The sequence below is a fragment of the Curcuma longa genome, chromosome 15 (genome assembly GCF_044706935.1).
Source record: "Curcuma longa cultivar G26 ecotype Majalengka, Jawa Barat chromosome 15, ITB_CL_G26_1.1, whole genome shotgun sequence".
Classification (NCBI taxonomy): domain Eukaryota; kingdom Viridiplantae; phylum Streptophyta; class Magnoliopsida; order Zingiberales; family Zingiberaceae; genus Curcuma; species Curcuma longa.
In genome coordinates, this window is record NC_133875.1 from 4,671,224 (window position 1) to 4,692,679 (window position 21,456).

At 37.3% G+C, this 21,456-nt stretch overlaps 2 protein-coding genes across 3 annotated transcripts; one reads left to right on the forward strand and one right to left on the reverse strand.

Annotated features, from left to right (window-relative positions):
* Nucleotides 1–291: 291 nt before the first annotated feature.
* On the forward strand, nucleotides 292–14,600 carry LOC141845989 (BRAP2 RING ZnF UBP domain-containing protein 1-like). The gene is given in 14 exon segments (XM_074733969.1): nucleotides 292–433; nucleotides 891–958; nucleotides 960–1,143; nucleotides 1,212–1,324; nucleotides 1,428–1,533; nucleotides 1,620–1,734; nucleotides 3,018–3,115; nucleotides 10,278–10,384; nucleotides 10,535–10,784; nucleotides 10,911–10,964; nucleotides 11,063–11,206; nucleotides 11,314–11,378; nucleotides 14,252–14,306; nucleotides 14,396–14,600. Coding segments are annotated over 13 exon segments (1,497 nt in total). The 5' UTR covers nucleotides 292–433; nucleotides 891–911; the 3' UTR covers nucleotides 14,555–14,600.
* A 4,057-nt stretch (nucleotides 14,601–18,657) lies between these two features.
* On the reverse strand, nucleotides 18,658–21,186 carry LOC141846281 (uncharacterized). 2 transcript variants are annotated; one of them, XM_074734294.1, is made up of 6 exons: nucleotides 20,781–21,186; nucleotides 20,421–20,535; nucleotides 19,687–20,247; nucleotides 19,267–19,462; nucleotides 19,041–19,100; nucleotides 18,658–18,873 (listed from the first exon to the last, which is right to left on the reverse strand). In XM_074734294.1, exons 1-5 carry the CDS (start codon nucleotides 20,861–20,863, stop codon nucleotides 19,075–19,077), a joined length of 981 nt encoding a protein of 326 aa, XP_074590395.1. In that variant the 5' UTR covers nucleotides 20,864–21,186; the 3' UTR covers nucleotides 18,658–18,873; nucleotides 19,041–19,074. The 2 variants fall into 2 exon arrangements, with proteins under 2 accessions (XP_074590395.1, XP_074590394.1); XM_074734293.1 differs by lacking the exon at nucleotides 18,658–18,873 and having other exon boundaries at nucleotides 18,914–19,100.
* Nucleotides 21,187–21,456: the final 270 nt, after the last annotated feature.

Sequence of the window (21,456 nt, forward strand, 5' to 3'; positions counted from 1 at the left end):
AACTTTTACTGATTGGCCACGGCCACTGTAGTCGTTCCTTCCCAAAAAATAGTTATAAAATGTCTTGAATCTGGTTTCAACATCCATCGGATGCTTTCTGACCTACTCCCAGCTTCACGGGACCCTCACGGGACCCGCGGGAGGTAAGAGTTGGGTAAACGTGCGAGCACTTGGGAGGATAGGAGCATGACGGCATATCACGTGGCGGGCCCCATTGACAACATGGGCAGTGCGTGTCATCGAATTCTAAACGCCTCTCTCTCTCTCTTTCTTCTTTATCGGCGACGGAGATCGGAAAGCTGGAGGCGAAGGCAGAGGAGTAGCGCACGGCGACGGTGCAATCCACTTCGATTAGCGTTCAATAGCCGTTGGAGTTCTTCCATTTTGCGGAATTACTTTCTCTATCCGATTCCAGGTTTCCTGGAGGATTAAGGTTAGGGCTTACTTCGATGGTTTTTTACTCGTATTGATCGGCAAACACGTCGCCGGAGGAATCAGTGTATTATGCTTCTGGGAATTGATTGCGGTTGACTTTTTGGTGCCGTTTCGTTCTTAGTGCGCTAGCTGGAGGAATATGCTTTTTTATTTTAGATTTGTCGCAGTTGTTTTCTACCATTTGTATATGCATGTCCAATGATGTTTTTGTTCTTAAAATGAATTTTCTTTCTTTGATGTTTTTTTTTTGTGAGTTTATTTTGGAAACTTTTGGGTGGGTTCTAAGCTATTTTGATCGGACCGTGTTAAAGTTTATTGAGATTGTGATCATTGGTACTCGGGTGAAAAGGTCAGAAATTATTTGGATCTAAAATAGGCATGAATTTTGCTTTCATTTTGATATGAATCTGATGATTGTGCTGATAAAGTTTTTTTGCCCATTCATTTGGATTTAGGGTTTAGGATTTCGGGGAGCAATGTTCAGCGTCCGAATCCACTCTCTCCACTCTGCGCCTTTTCGACGACATCGATGACTGCGTCGGCGATCCCCAAGAAGCCGCCGGTACCAGTCGGAGCACTAAGCCAAACCCTAAGGTCCAGCTCCTCCGCGGCATCGTTCATCTCTACCGCACCCTCTCGCCACCGCTTTCAACTTCTTCTTCCTCCTCCTCGACCACCCCCCAAGTTTCTTCCGACTCCACCCTCCCGGTACATCTCTCTCTTTTCCCCCTCTCTCTCTCAGCCTGCTTACTTCTATTATTCCATTTCTCTCGTAGCCCGTACGCGGCACACTTATCTTGATTCTTGCCGTGCCATGTCACGTCTCTCTGGAGGATCTCTTTCAATTCTGCGGCTCCATTGACCGGTCCTCCATCATCCAAGTCATTAGGTACTCAATCGAAGTTGAAGCGAATGAAGAAGAGTTGGGAGGATTCGAACTTCTTTGCTTCTCGTCATCGAAATTTTTGGTTTTTGATACAGTGACTTTGCAGGAACGATGCATTTGAAGATAGGTACAGTGTGCTCGTGAAGTTTGATGATCAAAATAGCACAGATCAATTTTATCTTGACGCTAATGGATGGCGTTTTTCTGCAGAGGTGAAGTTGTATCTTAAACTTAGTTACTTCATCTAAGTGCAACTGCTTTTGGTACCCTAAACACCTGATTCTTGTTGGCATTGTAGGGAGAGGTTTGCCACCTTCTGTTTATAAATTCCGTGGAGTTCACTGATCACACGAAGATTGCAGGAACTCCACCAATCGGATCAACAGAATTGCCTACATGCCCTGTTTGTATAGGTGATATTATGGTTTTAGAATACTTCGGTTTATTCACTTTATATACCACACTATTCGTATTCTTCTAGTTCATGGACACCTTTCTTTTGAAAAAAATAAAAAAATAAAAATGGAAATTCTTCTCCATAGTAAGTTAAAATATTCAATTTTTGTTTTTGTTAAACTTTAGTTTAAGTTAGTCTTTGTTGGTTCCTTAACCTCATTGACAATTACTGGATGAGAATTTGAAACTCCGAAAATCAATTATGTATGAGGAAGTTGATGCTTAATAATGACAGTTGCATTTTGTGCAGGTTGTGGTAGCCTTGATCCAAAGTGATTGATAGTGAGAGCAGGTTCCCCTATTGTCTATAAAATAGTATGTCAAGAAAATATAAGAGGTTCAAGTCCTTTTTTTTTCTCTATGTTCTTAAGGTTAAAAATATAAGAACTCATAATCTGGATCCAATTGATAAGTGTGCCATATGCTGTCTCATGGATTAGTGTTTCTTTTTTTCATATATGTGATGTTTCATAAACTCAAGAGAAAACTTCAAATGTCATTTTATACCCATTATAGGACTGTTGACCTTGCACAGTAAAAATTTTCCAAAGAGGGGAAAAAGTGATTGCCTACCAACACTCAGCAACCAAAATCCCTTAACTAATTCTTTTGTCAAATCAAACTTTCCTCTAAAACATCAACAAAAGAAACCCTTTATATATAGTATACTTGGCACTCATCGGTCACATATAGAGACCAAATAATGCAAGATGAAAATGAGAGGTAATTAAAAGGATTGTCATTCTCTTCCTCCTCGCCTCAACTAAATTACTTTCAGATTCATTTGCAGGTTGGTGATGAAAATTAGAGTAGTTGTTTGTAATCCCAAAGTTCATGTGCTTGAAGGACAAAATTATTTCTTGTGCCTTTGAGTTTTTTTTTTGAAGTGTACTTCACTGTCTTTTATGCGCCTAATTGAATTTGTGTGGCCTCAAGTTTTAAATGCTCACATGCCCTTTCCACCCTAGATATCCTCAAAATACTTCTTTCTCATCTGCATTTAATTGTCCAAGAAAACACTAAATGCCTTTTTTTTTTTTTTGCAGAAAGCTTGTAGTTTGTTGATGTTTTTGTCACAAATTAGACTTCTGCAAGTCTTTTTGTACTCCTAAAGTGATAGATATATTGATTTGCCAATTTTAATGATTATTATACTAGATTATGTATCCTGAAGTTGAAGTTGCCTATGAATGTTTTGCTAGTTTTGATTTGATTTTTTGATTTTGCATATTTTGTCTAGAAAGATTGGACAAAGACATCAGTGGCATTATTGCTACAACTTGTGACCATTCTTTTCAATGCTCTTGCATTTCAAAGTGGGTTAATTCCTCATGTTCAGTAAGTTCTTCCTGGATACTAATTGGTCTTCAGTTATTAGTTCTTTGAATAAAACTCTCACTAATGAGTTGGTATGAGCTTTATCTTTATTCTACTAATTATTAGGTTGCACATATTCTTGTAGTTTCTTAGGTATTACAATTAGTTTTTTCTCCGTAGGAAAATGTGTGCTAGTCCGTACGGCCAAGCTGAATTGTATTAATTTTGAGTACGGATTTTGTTTCATTGGAAGTATGTGTAGAATTGCTGTAACAAGATTATTGCATGATGAACAATTGAGTTATGCTGCATTTGACTTATCACTTTCCTCTGATATTCACTATTTAGCACTAGTTTATTAGAGTAAATCTTATGCACAAAATAAGGTACAAGGCTATACTGATATACGTTTACATCTTCAGTTTTTAACAAATATACTCAGCTTCAAAGGGAATTCGGTAAAGAAATCATTTAAAGCTTTAGTTCACAATCACTAACAATGAGACAGATTTTGATAATGAGCTAATCACTGAATCGGCAAATATTCACCAATATAATCCAATTATTCAATGACTTGCAGCTAGGGATGAATCAGGCACCAGGGGAGTTAATACTGACCACGATGTCCTAGAGAGGACATTTCTAGTGTTTTAATATCTAGCACATTCTAAAGACCAATAACACAAAGGTTGATGCTTGCTTAATAATTGATACAATAACATTAGAGAAAGTATTTAGAGGATGCTCTAGTTCAGAGTACTAAGTTTAAAGTATGTAAAGTGTAGGAAGTGTAGATACTGGATGTAAGAGATTTGTGATTCTTTGTAGCACAGGAAGTTGGCTAAAGGAAAAAGGCCAAACTTGTTGCAAAATTATTTAGATCCCATCTATATGCATTGATTAATAGAATTATATATAAAAGCCATTTCCTGTCTTAGCTAATGTGGTTTCATTCAGAACAGAGTCTTTTAGTGTGGGGCAAGGTTCACGAAGACATATGGTAATCACATCACAACAACAAAGATTAGCCTTTGCAATGATCAGAGTGGATACTACTGCTTAGACTAAGAAAGAGGGTGGCTGACTTTTGCACCATCTAAGCATAAGAAATTTTGAGCGTATTTTGGTCTTATTGGACTACCTTAAGGTCCATGATTGGGGAATTGCCATTCAACTTGGGTTTTGAATCATAAATAGTGATTCAAATTAAAATAGTAGTTTGATTTCATAAAATGGTGAATTTTGCACTAGAGGTAGATTAGAGATTATGAGTGAATTTGGATCTCTTCAAGTTAGATTGTGATCACACTTGGTGTTGTTGTTGTATAATGGCAATATAAGTTGTGGCTGATGTTAGTCTCAAGTCCGGATGAAAAAGGTTGAGGGTTGCATTAGAATAATAAAAATAGATGATACGGGAATAATAAAAATAATTTATCTTTTTTCTATTTTTTGTCGAGTTAGGGCTTTAGGAATATTTTCATCTTTCACAGGATTAGAGTTTGAGTCTATTTAAACTATTTGTTTAAGTTGTTTTGAATAATTTTTGATTAATAAGAATTTGCAGTCGTGTCGAGTTTGGTTGCCTATCTCCTAGCATTCTCGGAATCAATAAGGTTTAGAAGATCACTTCTAGTATTCATGCGCGAATCAACGGAATTGATAGTTATCTGCTGGATCACTTAGGTTGCTGTATATTTGTAGAACTATGACCGCCAAACGGTTGCCAGAGCTATTGCACCACCATAAACCTAGTTGGGTGGATGATCCTCATGATGTGACATTGAGCGCTGCCTCTAATGAAGGTGATGCAACATTGAGTGCTGTCTCTAATGAAGGTGAGGGCTTAGTACCCTCAATTAGTGCCCTGATCCCCTTCTTACCTGATACGTCCCCGCAAGTATACGGGTTGTCGTCAAGTAATAAAAATATCGATCCACAGGGACCGTGGAATTACTTACTAGATTTAGCACAAAAAGGTGGAGAGAAAACTGAGCATGAGTTGTCGTGGGGGAGATAGGAGCGTCCTAAAGTACTTATCCTATAGCCAAAGAAAGGAATCGACTGTGACAATGGATTGTGAAGCGATCCTAGGACTTCGGACTCCTCAGTGTATTGATTGATTGACTTGGATCCTCTACCTTTCCTCAATAATTGTTCAATTGTAGGAACGCTAACCAATATATCCAATTAGACCTCGTCAGGTATCCTCGGAATAAATCATTGGTGTTCTTACGTTATCATCGTTGGATCGAGATGACTCTAGAAGCCCGGTTTAAGGCTTTCCTATGTCACTCAGGCGCCCCGGAGTGCTAATAGAATCCTATCCCCTGTCACAGGATATCTTTTTACGGACCTCTCTCCAACAATGAATAACCGCTAGCTATTCCTCATAGAAACGGATTATGACTTAAGAAACCCCTCGGAAACTCGCCCGGTTCAAGGCTTTCTTCCTGTCACAAAGCGCCCCGGTGTACGGCCTAATGATTCCTCAAATCACAATCAATTCCTACCCTCATGGATTCATACACACACATTTTATCATTAATCACACAAGCACAAATCCACAAAGCAATAGACAATTAAATCATTGAAATCGGTAGATTAACAAATCCAAAGTACAACCATCCAATACATCTGATTTATCCTACATCCTAGAATCTAGGGAACTACTCCATAATGTGGAGGTTACAATACAAAGAGAGAAAGAATACATCCAAATCCAAAGATACAACAATGAAATGCAGGAAATGGGACTTATCTTCTTCCTCCGACTGTAAACTCCACGTAGATGAGATGAAGATGGAATGGAGCAGCCGGATCGGTGGATGGATCGTCGAATCTTCCTCCGGAACAGGCGTCGGTGGCTCTAGAACAGCTCCGGTGGCTCTCCAAGGTCTCCCCCCTTTGTTTAGGTCTCTAAAGGACCTATTTATAGCAGCTACCTCGGTCACCACGCCCCCGTCCACACGGCCGTGTCTCCTAGGCACGGCCACGTGTAGACACGCTTCTAGGAAGAGACACGGCCGTGCTTCTAAGGCACGACCCATTGAAGTCATCATTCTGTTGAAAGGCACGGCCGTGCCTTTCAGGCACGGCTTAAGGCTGGATCTTCACTGTTCTGGGACACGGCCGTGCCTGGTAGGCACGGCTGGCAGCAGACATCCTTCTGTTCAAAGACACGGCCGTGCCTTTTAGGCACGGCCAGCAGCAATCCCTCTTCACTTTAGAAAGCACGGCCGTGCTTTGAGAGCACGGCCATACATTGGCTTGACTTGCTGGTGAAGACACGGCCGTGTCTTGGGACACGGCCTGATGAAGTTGCTCTTCTGTTTTGTGGCACGGCCGTGCCTGAGGGGCACGGCCACACCCTGGCCATCTTCTGATCTGGAGCACGGCCGTGTCTATTAGACACGGCCCTCTGTTGCTGCTGATGGGGAAGTAAGGCACGGCCGTGCCTGTGAGGCACGGCCAGGGCTTGTTAGTCTTCTGTTTAAGGGCACGCCCGTGCCCTGTTGCACACGGCCAGGAACCTTGTAGACACGGCCGTGCCTATGAGGCACGACCCTGTCTTGCCTTATCTTCAATGGGTACTCCGAATTTGCCCGTTTTCGCTCCATTTTCCATCCTAAAACAAGTAAAAACAAGAGCAGATCTCCGAACTAGGAAAGGTAAGAAATATGCCTAAATGCACAGATATGGGATGCAATGCACACAAGATATAGCATGAAAAACCATAAAGATGTGCAAATGAAGTGTAAATACGAATATAAACCCTATGCACATCATTACCCTTTATGGACAATCCTATCTTTGTAGCCCCCTCTCACTTTCCCTTTTTGCTCAATCTACTGCCCTTGTCTTCTCCATTTCCCTTTCCTCGTCCCTCTAATGGCTCTCCCGGCCTAGATCATCTCTAAATCTAATCCTTTTCCTATGCCCAACAATCCAACCACATCTATTCCAGCTTCCTTTGCCAGGACACCCCCATCACTCACCTCATCTCTTTGCTCACCTCAACCTTCTTGGTCCCCTAATCACCGTCATGGTGGTTAGGGGACCAAGAAGGGTGGAGCAACACTTCTCAATTTTCTTGCTAGAAAGTTTGTTGGCACTGTAGACATGATTCAAGTTAGAGGGGGGGGGGGGGGGGGTGCTCTTATGGCTACAAGTGGTGGCCCTTCAATCTCATCGTGCTTCTCGTAGGTTCCTCTATGGGGGTATGAAGAACCACATGATGGCCTATTTTCCCCTATCCTAGTGTTGATAAAGGAGAACAAGAGTAGCGAGGAAAGGAGGGTGATAGAAGTATGGTGGAGGATGACAAGGGACGATGTGGTCATTGGTGGATTTTGACGAGAAGAGAGAAATAGGAAACAATAAAATAAGGGTGATAGCATTGGCATCCATGTATGTTCATTGCCGATATGGCAAAATGTCATATCATCACCATGTCACATAGTTTAATGGGATAGAATTCAAATGGAGGTTAGAATTGATATACTTTACAAATGATAGGGTGATTACAATACTTTTTAAAAGTTTAGATATATTAAAAAATAGTTAATGTCTATATAGAAATTGAATCTATGGATCTTTAGTGCATTCAATTTATTAGAAAACAAGAAATTTGTTAGTCCAAATGGAGATAGTGAGGTGAATGTAAGCGCTAGAGGGGGAGAGTGTGAACAACATGCCTGCAAATAAAAATAATCTTCTCTTCTTGTGATCTCAACAATGTCACATAACAATGTTAACAGCGGAAAACATAAATAAAGCAAGGACATACTATAACATATTGACACAGGCAATTTAACGTAGTTCAACAATGCTTAGGCTTCTAATCCATGACCTATAATCCTTTAGGTGGATTGCTCCTGGAATACTCTTTCTCCTCTTTGGTAAAATGCTAGAGGTGGAGAAACCTCTCCTAGAATTCTAGGGTTTTACAATATGGCTCAACAAAATAACAATGGAAAACAATGTAATAATTAATTTGTTATACTTTCTTCATGGCCTTGAACCCTCTTTTAAAGCCTCCTCCATGCAACGAAATCTTGACACGGTCATGCTAACATGGCACTGATTAGTCGACTGAAACATCTCTAACAGTTGAACTAATACTCTTGATTCTCATGGCTTGTGATCAATTCCTACGACGACTATTTTATCTAGAGTTCATGAGTCGATTAATAATCAACCACTAATTGACAACTGATAATCAACTACTAGTTGATTGAATCTCACGATTTGCGATTGATTTCTATAATTCCTCAAATGACACTTGCATCGTCGACTGATCACAAATCATCAATCGATTAGCCCAATAGAAAAAGAATATTTTTTAGTCAATTGCATCAGTTGATTGAGCCGTTAGTTTATAGGCACAATCAACTACACAATTAGAAAAAAAACATACAGTTTCCTAGTGGACTGCTTTAGTTGAGTGCCCTAGTTAATTGATACTTTTACTTCAACCCATCTAATGGATGAGTTTGCCTTAGTTGAGTTCTACACTTACCCAAGTACAATTTCACTTAACTCTCAGTTGACTAGCAATTGTTTTCTACTACACCAGCAATTGCCTTTTGCTTCTCCTGACAAGCTTCTAGTCTCTTGAATGCACTGAGTCATCTGATTTCCTTCCTGTGGTATCCTCCTCGCTCTGTTGATAAGTGTGTCTTTAACAATCTTCTGCTAAGCTTTTCATCCCTCAGATGTACTGAGCCCTCGCTCCCTACATGTGTCTTCTTTCTTGTTCCACTTGCATACTTTGCTTCCCGACACAACTACCTCTGATGCTTTTGTCTTGTGGTCCCTCGGGTGTTCCATACCACCGTTCTCCGATCTTCCACGAACTTTGAGTCATCGGGTACTTCATATGTGTATACCTAAGTCCTTGCACATTTAAACACACACAGGCACAACTACCACCGATGCTCTCGTCTTGTGGTCCATCACTCGGGTGTTCTATACTATCATTCTCTGATCTTCTACGGACCTTGAGCCATTGGGTACTTCATATGTGTATGCCTAAGTCCCTATACATTTAAACACACAAAACAAACACAAAACAAGGTCTAACTTAAATCCAATCCTTTGCCTAAACATTAAAACTTGTAGTCGCACTGGACTACTCGGGGACTGCAAGTTCCAACAAAATCTGTGTAATGGTTAAAGGAATAGCCAATTAATTTATTTGCATTGATTAGGGTATATCTATTTTGTGGAAAATATTTCATTGGAAAATGCTTTTTGGGTTTTCCATTGTTTGTCTTCACGAAAAATAACAGTCAAAACAATATAATAAAACAATATAGTTTTTTTTCTTAGTCAATGGAAAATGTAGGCATTTAAAGGGAAAACCATTTTCCCTTGAAACATCCACAACTTCCTCACATGAACAACAATCTTCCCCACTTGTCAACTCCTCTCACATGCAAACAGCTGCTCCCCATCTAGCACCAAGATGGAGCTGTTGTTATTTTCCGTTGCCTACTAAGACCAAGCTGCCATTGTCTGTGCCATTGTCATGGAGGTCATTGCCTGTCCTTGCTTCAATATTTGGGTTGAGCTCAGAAAGGAAGAGAAGGAGAGGAACATAAACAATATTTCATTGTACTTGCTCAATAAGGGAAAATAATAGATTTTTGTTGTAAATGTTTTCTTGGAAAGTTTTTTAGATGCACATTATTTATGGGAAACAAAAGGACGTTCATTTACTAAAGGATATGGAAAAGTTAAAGCATCTTCCTTTTGTTTACATTCACACATTTGGTGGATTTGCAAGTTCAAATTTCTGGACGCTTCAAGAGTTACAACTAGGAGACAATTTAATTGTTTTCAGCTTAAGAAAAGGAAAATCAAAGGTGCATTCTGATGCTTCATGTAACTCTTTCACATACTAACTCCACTTCTTTAGGTTCCATGCCTTGTGATGAAGATCCAAATTTTGATATTGTATATACATGTCTGCTATTTTTCTGTTAGGTTTTTTTTGGTTTTCTATTGGCAAGAGACATGTCTTGTTTATGTTTTCATAAACAACATTGAGCAAGAATCCTGTGTTTTTTCCATGTGTCGATTTTTAATAATCATTTTACTTGTTTTTAATGTTTGTGCCCAGTGGTATTAAATTTCTTTTTAGGATGAAAATTGATTAAATTTATCTTTAAATGTTCAGGTTTGCCATTTTTGTCAGAAGCATTCAGATAAGCCAACATGCTCAATTTGTGGAACACCAGAAAACCTTTGGATATGTGTCATCTGTGGTTTTGTTGGATGTGGAAGGTATAACTTGGCCATGATGCTGCTGATTTCCGTCATCATGTCCAGATTGTTCTTTTACCAAGCTAGTATATGTTTGAATTGTTGTTTTCATGCCATTGTATTCTCTTTTACCAAGAAAATGTCTGAACTGTATTTTCCATGCTATCATAGATATGAAGAAGGCCATGCTATTAGACACTGGAAAGATACTCAACATTGTTATTCTCTTGATATGGAAACACAAAGGGTGTGGGATTATGTTGGCGATAACTATGTTCATCGGCTAAATCAATCCAGAAGTGACAATAAGCTTGCCAAACTGAATTCCAATAGTAGACCGTCAGGCAAAAATTGCATCCACTGTGGATGCAGTGATGATGTTGGAATTAGTGAAGCTATATTAAGCAGCAAAGTCCAAATGGTGAGTGTTTGCCTTCTCTGTTTAATTCAGTATGATATTCTGCACAATTTGTAATGTGAAATGCTTTTATTATGCTTGTATAGTAATTCAACAATGTGCTTCATCTTAATGTAAAACATGCTACAGATTGTTGATGAGTACAACCATCTACTAGCTAGTCAACTTGAAAACCAAAAGCAGGTACTTCATCTGTCGAAGTAACACTGTTTTTCCAATTTTTTTCCCCGAAAAGATTGCTTTAGGTTTTCTTTTGTTTCTGCTCCATTTTATTTTTGCAGTATTATGAAGCGATAGTTCAAAAGGAAAAGGAAAACAAGAAGAAGTACATTGCTGATGCCGTTGAAAAGGCTGTAAGTTTAAAGCTGCAAGATATCCAACATAAAATTCATGATGTTACCAAGGAGAAGAAAGTGGCTGTTGATGTAAGCTATTTCACACTTTTATTTTGTTACACAAAGCATATTATTTTGCATCATTCAATTTTCCTCTGTTTCATTGTACTCCAACTTGTTTACATTTCTTGCTTTAGGTTAATGCAAATCTCATGAAGAATCAGAAGCTTTGGCAAGAAAAGATCAAGGAAATTGAAGAAAGGTATATTTCTTTTCAGTAAATTGGGTTGATGATTTCTTTTAATTACCATGCTCATTCTGCAAGTTAGATATCCACTAATTGTCAAATTTTGACAACTATGGCCTGCTGACTGTCCCTTTAATATTTAGTTCTGTACTAATCCCTTTTTTGCTGCTGATGTTTCTCATCCATTAGTTGCAACATTGACATCATTATCATCATCAAAGTATGTAAGCCCCACGTATTTGGAATGGGCTACTTGGATCTTCTCCCTCCATTGAAAATGTATGACTATATCACTAGTAATATCGAAATAACCCAAATAAATTTACATTGTATTAATCAAAGTTTTCTTTAGTTTTTTTTTTGATAATCCAAATATTGAGTTCGTACGATTTGACTAATCCTGGAGGTGACTGGCTTGATCCCATGGAAGTTTCTTACAAGTCACCAGAGTAAATCCGACAGCGCGCGCGGCTTCGTACCCAACAGCTAACATCTCAAAATTTTCATCTTATTGAAGGAAAATGCCCTGTAGTGCACTGTAATTGGGATTCGAACCGTGATTGCTTGGGTAAACTACTGAGCACCTTGCCGTTGCACCATTGGCCGGGGGGCTTTCTTTAGTCTGCTTTGCCCCTTATGAACTTGCACTTTTGTGCTAATTGATTCAAATAATCCAACTAAAAAATCTATTTGTCTCCTTCGAACATGTCCATACCATCTCTACCTATTTCTTCCTTCACAATAGCAGTTACACCAGCTACACTAAATAGTAAACTCCTTATGTCTACCTTAGCATTCTTATTTATGTTATATTATATTTTTGCACAATTTCTTAATTATCCTATTACTCTAATTCTTAAAGCATGACAATTCATACCATAATCTTTTAAAATTTTCTTTTTAATTAAAGTGGCACATGATGATTACATAAAACTTTTGAAGCTCGTCTTTGTTTCAACACCCTATGGTCCATTTGGTTTTTAAGAATAGCTATTCTGTTCCCTGTTATTTTCTTGGAATATAAGTATTTCTATGCTTAGATTAGAAAACTAACAAGGAACATCGGTCCCGTTGAATTGTGATTTTCAACCTTTTTTGCTTGTCCTTCTTTCTAAAAAATCATTATTCTTCTATTTCATTCTTGTAAGAATATCTATTTTCATTCTTATTTAATTGTTCAAATATTATATTATGAACGAGTAAAGGTATATGGTTTGGGGCCCAGGGATAAGGTAAATTGAATGGACTGAACATGCAAAGTCTGGTGGATTGGATGGACTAAGCAGGCTAGAATTGAAGAGATCCAACCAGTTGGGACAAAAAACTGTGTTGAATGGATGGGCAAGATGGTTGTGGGTGAAGCCAATTGAGCTAGGCTAAATGGTTTGATCAGTTGGGTTGAGCGAGATAGGTGGGTTGGGCATGCCAGTCTAGATCAGATGGGCAATTGACTTGGGCTTGATCGGTTGGACCAAGTGGGGGTCCAATGAGCTTGAACATGGACAAAACTTTTCTTGTATGGATATCTTATCATTATGAAAATCATTTCTCATCTTTTACATATAACATTCGTAACAAGTCAAACAATACGAATTCAAATGAAGCATCTATTTTATTCAACTAAGGAACAAAGTATTCCATTCTAATGATTCCATTCATTATCAATTTATTCCATAAACTAAAAACCATTAATGATATATTCATCAATTTTAATTAGTTTCATGTCCTTATTAAATAATAGATAACAATATTTAAATTTTTTATAGGTGTCTTATGTCCATCAATCTTAATTATTTTCTTGATTCCTTTTATAAAAATATCTTTTGTATTATTCAGCTTTTAGCTTTACTTCAAACCATTAGTTCCTCAGATTTTCTCCATACTTCAATTTTAGAGTTTAATCTTTTTGTACCCTTCAATTATCAAAATATCATTGATGTACGAACAGAAGAGCAATTTCAATCTTTTTTATTATTTTTGTCGAATTAGGATTTTGAGAGTATTTTCGTCTTTGCAATGTTAAAGTCTTGAGTCTATTTAAATCATTGTTTAGTTGGTTTTATGTTTTTTAATTTTTGATCAATAAGAAAGTTCTTAAGAATTTGTTGTTTAGTTGTTCTTCCCAAACGGATTCAATAGTTATCCGTTGTATCATTGTTTCCGGTATTCGTGCGCGAATCAACGGATTCAATAGTTATCCATTGCATTGTTGTTTTCGGTGTTCATGTGCTAATCAATGTATTCAATAGTTGTACGCTGCATCAATCATCCTAAAATAACATACCCTTGTATGATATAACATAATAACTTAGTTCTAACATTGGTTTAAATAGGTTTTTTTTCCTACTTTAGATAAGATGTATCTACCCAAGTGTCTAGAAAATGCTCTACTATACTAAGTTGCATTAGTTACCAACTATTTGTCGTGGGCATGTGAATCTTATCCTCAAATGAACTTTATGCAAATTTTGCTGCGATAAGAACTTTAATTTCTTGGAATCTGTCAATTTATTGATCATGGAGCTAACATCCTATTAATATAGAAAATTTTAAGTCTTTACTCCTATCATCAGCATGATCCAAGTATTTGTGGCTGAAAGTTATCCTCCATTTAGTGATAAGAACTTCGATTTCTTGGAAACTGAAGATCTGTTTTTAGTTTTCAGTGATGAATTTATTACACTATTAACTATTTATTAGCACGGACCCAAGACTTATTTGATTCGGAATATTTGACTTGGGGTTTAGTCTCTTTTTTTTTTTTTATTGATTCTTGTTTACTGCTAATGCATCTGTACTTGAAGTTGCAGTTTGCTTGATGAACATTAAATTGCATTTTCACTCATTATAACTTGTCTAACTATTCATAAAATCAATTCTTACTTCAGAGAGAGAACAACTTTAAGAATAAAGGATGAAAATATCCGTGATCTACAAGATCAGGTAGTATACATTTTCCCTTCTTTGGTAACAGGATCGGCCTTAATAGGCGTCCAGGTTCTTGTTTGTATTAATTGATTGATTCTTTACAGATAAGGGATTATATGGTTTTCATTAAGGCCAAAGAGGCACTTAAAGTGGCTGAGGCAGCAGATGATATCCGAGGGGGTACAATACTGCCGGTTCCTTTGCCGCAGGCTTCTTCAGCCAAAACCAAAAGATCATCAAAGATAAATAGGAGGCAAAAGTAAAATCTCCCGATTATATAGTTTTTCGATTTACCTTCTTATATATAGTTGTGGATCAATTAACCAATTTATCGTGCAGAACTGTTGGGATAGTGAATTTTATATTTTTTATTGAAAAAGTGAGGATTAGATTGTTCACAATCATGTGAATTTTTCCACCTGTTATGAAGTTGGATTGTGCACATAAAATGAAATGTTCATAAAACCTTCCATCGCCAGTGTTCCTATGTGAGGCATCCTATTTGGCACCCCTTCAATTTGTAAACAACATTTAACTAAAGGACATACTTAAACTTTTGTAATTATCAAAACACACATTATGATTTTAGATTTATTAAGGGGTGCATTTTTTATAGTTGAGATTCTAAAAATTTTGAATAATCTTCCAATAGTGGTCATAGTTTATAAAAGTAAGGGACGCAAATTAATTTCTAAAATGATGGTCACATTTCAGCTTTGGATCATTGAAGTGTTTTTCAATGCATTTGTAGCAGACAAAATTAAGAAGTAAAAATACGAACTGATTTTTTAATGATAGTGCCTTGGAGGGCTTAGAGATAATTGCATATTTCTAATTCTAAAATATATTTATCAATTGCCCCCTAATCTGTGGAATTTTTAGTATGCTAAGAAATAAAGTAAAGAGGCTGCTATCGATAAATTGTGTTTTTTATACAGATGTACTAGAAATGAACCTTTCCCTCTGTAGATGCTCTAAAAAAACACACACACACATTAAAATGTCCTAAATTGCTTGTCCAAAATTGCTTGTCCAATGCTTTTTTTTATCAAAATTTGTTATTTGCCTTTGCCTTATGGAGGATGTTGGGTCTTCAATGTCCTACTATATAATAATAATAATAATAATAATAATAATAATCAAATTTTATCTTGTTAAAGTGAGATTGGCTATATGAATCTAATAATAATAATAATAATAATCAAGTTTTATCTTATTAAAATGAGATCGGCTATATGAATCTTTTTATATTATTAGATTTTATCTCTTACTATATCATCATTTATATTTAAATAAATTTTATCTTATTTTATTATTACTAATCAAGTCTATTTTTATCTTCTTTTTTCTCGTTTTGATGTTTGATGAGCGTATTTGTCATAGTTTCATATTGCCTAATTAGAGTATTTATTGGTCGTCAAAGTACATGTCCGTACTGTAGGATGGTTAGGAGTGCTAGAAGGGGGGAGTGAATAGCGCTTTTGGGCGTTTTCATAATCTTCGACAAACTCGTAAAACTTGCGTACATAAAACAGAATGTGCAGCGAAAATTGGCACAAGTATACGATGGTTTTACTTGGTTCACAACTACAGGTTGCTACTTTAAGGCCTACGATCAAAGATCGTTTCCGACGGACAATTCACTAAGTAACTCCCCTCTTGTGAAAGGAAGTTAAGCGCTTTACAAATAATAAGTAGGATCGGTAACAAGTATACCGTCCTAAAATTCAAGTACAAAATGTAAAGCACTGAAAGTTATACTGATAGAGTATGGATGCGTAGACTTTGATGCAGCTCCTCGGCGTGACGACAACATTCCGATGAACTCTCTTCGTGTAGATGGTCATCGTAAGTCATCCGGGGCTTGGAAGTTTTTCCGGATGCCTCCACGTTGTTCCATTGATCCACATTCGATGCTAACTCGATACTTTTGGGTGTCTATATCCCTTTTCGGGCGGTTGTATGCTGACGTGGAGGTTCTGGATCAACTTTGACTCCACAACGTCTTATCCAGATTCGGGCACTTGGAACCTTTCTGGGTGCTTGGAGGTTGAAGTGTCCCGATCACCGAGACTTTGCCACCTTACCTACCTCGCTGGCCCGTTCCGCTGACGTCCGATCGCTTTGAATCAATCCAGGCATCTGGACCATCCGATCTCCTAGATTTAAATAAGGGTGGTCGGAATACAAAGTTTTAGTCCCTCCTTTCCTGCATTATAAGTTAGTGCAAAACACAAAAGTAACAAGAAAATGAATAGTTTTTCAAACTGTTTGATCTTGACTTTAAGTTTCCAATAAAATCCTAGGTCAAACTGACACTTACTATTCCCCTTATCGGAAACACGTCCTTACCCACTCTACTCGGGAGAATTTATCTTATGTCAATCAATTCCTCCAGACTTGTTGGATTTTTACTTAGCCTCGATCCTCAGTCCCTAGGACTTCCAGCGCTAGGCATTTAGTCTTCCAGACCTGCCTAGACTTCTGCTTGGTGTATTTGATCCACCAAGACTTCCTGCCTAGTTCTCCTGACTAGGACTTCCTTACCTAGTCCTCCAAACCAGGTCTTCCACCTAATCCTCCAGATTAGGTCTTCCTGCCTAGCCTCCAGCTATGACTTCCATCGCCTAGTCGCAACTAGGGCTTTACTGCGCCTATCTGCAATTAGGGCATTACTGCGTTTAACCGTAACTAGGACTTTTCTGTGCTATCTGCACACTCAGTTTAGCTCATCAGATTACTTTACACACTTAACTTGAACCCTTTATTATTATTAAAACTTATATTCGATCATCTGGTACTCCCTGTACGAACAATCTCTCCCTTTTTGATTATGACAATCTAGGTTTTAAGTTATGTTAAAATATTTACAATAACATAAAGGAAGTAACATAGCAACAAATAAGGCAAATCATCACAAGTATTAATGATTTAAAGTCCTTGACTCCCCCATAATTCAGGACTCCCCTTGAACTTAGTTTTACTTTAAAGGAGAATACTAATTTTGAAATAATATCTTTTTCTTCTCTCTCCTAAATTTGACATGGTTTAGTTTTGATCAACTTCATACAAACCAATCAAGTCCTACCTAGATTTGAAAAGTATTTTGCAATAATTAAATCAATTTATAAAAAATTAACTTTGAAAAAAAATCATATTTTTCAAGACTTAACCATTTGAAAATCATTTTTCTAAGACTTAAAATCACTTTGAAAATTTTTTTGGGAGTTTTTAAAAATGTTAAAAATATTGTGAGTTTAACTAAATATTGTGAGTTTAACTTTGAATTCTTTATTCTCCCCTTTGACCTAATAAAAAAAAATATTGGTAAACTTTGTTTTTGAAAAAAAAAATTTATAACAATCATTTAATCGCATGAAAAATAGATATGAGTCAAAGCATGCTATAATAAAAAATACTTGGATAAAAAATTTCCTCTCTTCTGCAAAAAGGTGGAATCCGTCACCTTAGCGGCCCCACACGATCGGCCCCATGACCATTTGTGAGAAGGTAAATCGAGAAACTGCAGTTGGTTACGATGCAAGAGGGTATTGCCTGACTTCACCAGGATTCGAACCCTTGCCGTCTTCTGCAAGTCTGCTGCGTCATAACCAACTCAGCTATGCCTCGGGGGGAAAAAAATTATAAGAACATCACATTAATATTAATATGTAATATTATAATATCCAAATAATGTTAAAATCAATGTAAATCAATATTATAACACACATCTTAACATTTAATTCTTTAAACACAATTAATATAGATAAAATATATTAATTTATTTAATATAAAATACAAATAAGATAGAATGAATAGACAATGAACTCTATAAATATTAAAATAAATATATATTAATAAAAGAGAGATATTATTATAATATTATATATATATATATATATATGACATGTAAATCTTAAATTTTTTTACCAAATCAATATGAATATTCTAAGTGCAATAAATTAATAGGATTTTCAATAAACAAATATAAACAAGCCAGCTTATTAGTTGTGTTAGATTACATGAAACTTTTTTCAGGTTTCGATATGTTAATTACAATAACCTTATTTGATATAATTGAAAAAAAAAATTATTATGATTAACATGATATAAACTCAAATGCAATCAACATTTTAATTAATGCAATCAAATCAGGTTGAGAAAAAGAAATATATACGTAGTTTTAAATTTTTTAAAACGAAAATTTTTTCCATTATTGAAATAAATATCGAAAAATATAAATGAATCTGATGGACAGTTCGTCATAAATTTTTCAAACTTTTCAAATATAATATATCCATTTAAACACTCATTATCTAAGAAATCCATCCCACCTCTTACCATCACACGGTAATCCTGATATATGGTGGATGTAACTTCGATTTAGAATCATAGGTAAATGCATTTTTTACCACATACTTCAATCTAAATTGTCGATAAGTGCTGATGAAAATTGTTTTAGCTTGCTACAAATCCTTAATGATCATCCAACCACTCAAAATCCTTCATGGTTAATTGGATTCATTAGGGGAAAAGCAACTACTTCTGCTCCATTAGTTCCTATGCTTTGGATGTTGATACAACATACAAAGAAAGAAAAACAAGCATCATCAAGAAAAATATATCGAAAAAAACTTGAAATATTCTATGAGAACAGTTCCTATGCATCATTATGAAGGTCTTAACCAAAAGCTACAGAGTAAGACACTTTGATCAGATCAGTATCATGCACTCGAGATACCGATGCTCACCCGCTATTTTAAGCAGCAGAACGCGTAGATCTTCATGCCGAATAGAGCACGAATGGTACTGCAAAGCATGTAAACAAATATAGGATTAGAGTCAGTCAGCTAGAATAACTTGTAAAGTTCTAAGTAAGCAGTTTAGGAATATTGATTAGTGGTTTACAACAAGCGAAAACAAATTCAGCTACTAATGCATTGTGTACATTCACCAGTCCTGATATTAAACTTACCGACTAAAACAATGCTCAAGAGAAGTAAAAAAGTCATCCATAGATATCGGAGAAGATGCATTTGTTGTCGTGTTTCATCTATACGTCTTCGGAATGCACCAACTTTTCCGGTAAGATGTTGTGAAGTGGAAAGCTTAGAGCCTTGGCTGCACACGTTTGAACAATTTCTGATCCTTGCATTCATTCCATTAACTCGCTGATGAAACACATCGACAACACTGAATCAGTTTCAGCTTTGCATTCATTCCATTAACCTTTTGTCTAAACAATTGATTAGTAACTAAGCCTTGAATTGTCGTAAACGAGATTGTATTTGTATTCATCAAATATGGTGACTGAAACATACTAATTTATGAATAGTTTGTTGGTTCCTATTTCCATTGTGTATATAAACCAAGCACATATGAACATAGGATGTACCTGAATGAACTGAATTACTCCTTTCAAGCCGAGGTAATACGATAAGTCATGCCTCTGATTTTTAGATTTCCAAATCTTGTCAGATATATGAGTTTCAACTGGTCTATTTTCTGTATCTTCGTCGGCAATAACAATTTTCCAAGCACCAACTTCTGATGAACTTAAGGGATTCATTTGCCCACGAGATTGGTCTATCTCTGTAGCTTCCCTTTCATATGGTTCTTCGGCCACAACTTCAAAAGCATCTCTCTTATTTAACATACATTCACTGTCATAGCTTCGAAGGGAATTGTAACGACAACGATCAACATGTTTTGCTTGTTGTAGATCAAGTGGCACCCCAGAAAGAAAATCTGCAAGGTCATCTCGTTCTTGCTTATCTAATTGAACCCAACGTAGGGGTTGCTTCCCTTCTTCAATCAATGAACCATTCAACCCTTTCTCGATTCGCATAATTTGGTTCCCAATTGCAGAAAGAAATTGTTTGTGCCTAATGACTGCAGCATCCTCAGGAGAAAGACTTCTGTGGTTCATTTCGACAGCTTTTTCAAAGTCCTCCAGCTGCACCAGGTGAAGAAACCATTACTGAACTAAATCAATGTTCATATGAAAACCAACAAAAAAATGGAACGGAACAAGAATTAAGTTTCATCATTTCAACATCAAAAAGTGATCAATGAGTGAATAGAACAACAGGTTGTATGATGTAGCTGGGGAATGGGGAAGAAAACAACCTGCCACTTTGCGGTTCCCAGAGCAGTTTGGAGTTCCCTTTGCAACTCATCTGATGCTTCTGAATCAAACCTAACTTTGTGGTTCCTCATCCACATTCTATAAAAGGATTCCAGTCTGAAACAAGCAAAGAGAATGGACACATTGAAGCAATCGCAGAAAAGAGCTTTTATTTCGACAGATAAAGAGAATCATGGTTCAGAAGTAAAAACTGTGAAGAAGAGGGGAAAAAAAACAAGAGCAGCCTTCTACGACAAACTCTCTATTGGCAATCAGTGAACCCTAGAAAATTCCCCTTATTGCAAAATAAACGTCAAAGATTCAGTTTTTTTCACGTAAACAAGAAGAAATCAGCAGCATACGTATCGGCCGATTCCTGAACCTCCTCCGCCGCACTAAAAAATGCATCTTTCTGCCATTGATCGAAGCTACCACCGGCCGCCATGAGAAAGAATGAGGAGCTCAGCCGTCAGAAAGACCCAAAATTGAACGAGACTTTTCTCTCGGCCAAAGGTTGAAGACTTTGCTGCCTTTCCAGGCGGGAAAGGTGCAAGAGCGCCCGCCAACAACAACGGCAACACCAGAGGAGGAGGCGGCGGCGGCGGCGGCGGCGGAGCAAGACGAAACCTTTGCTACCTCTCCAGGTTCCAGGGATTGGAAGGACAAACTACGACGAGAACGAATCACTCGGGATGCTTTACTCTTTCGTGCGTCTCCATCGAGCGAAGCACCACCAAAGAATGGAAGTCCGACACGGCGCCGCGGTCGGCCATGGGAGTCCGACACGGCGTCCACTAGACGCGTGTGGGCTCACGCAGCCGGTCCGCACCCGAAACTATCTCTTCCCACTCAATGATAGGATTTAAGCGGGCCCCACATCGGGAAGTCACGTGGACTGCATGGGTTGGTAGGTGAAGGAAAGGAGGGGAGGATTGTATTTAACTGCGATCACGCGGCACGCGTGGCTATCAGAGCCTCCGAGGACGAAAAAGTAGTTTAAATATTACGATACAAAATCTAAATTTTTTAAAAAATATA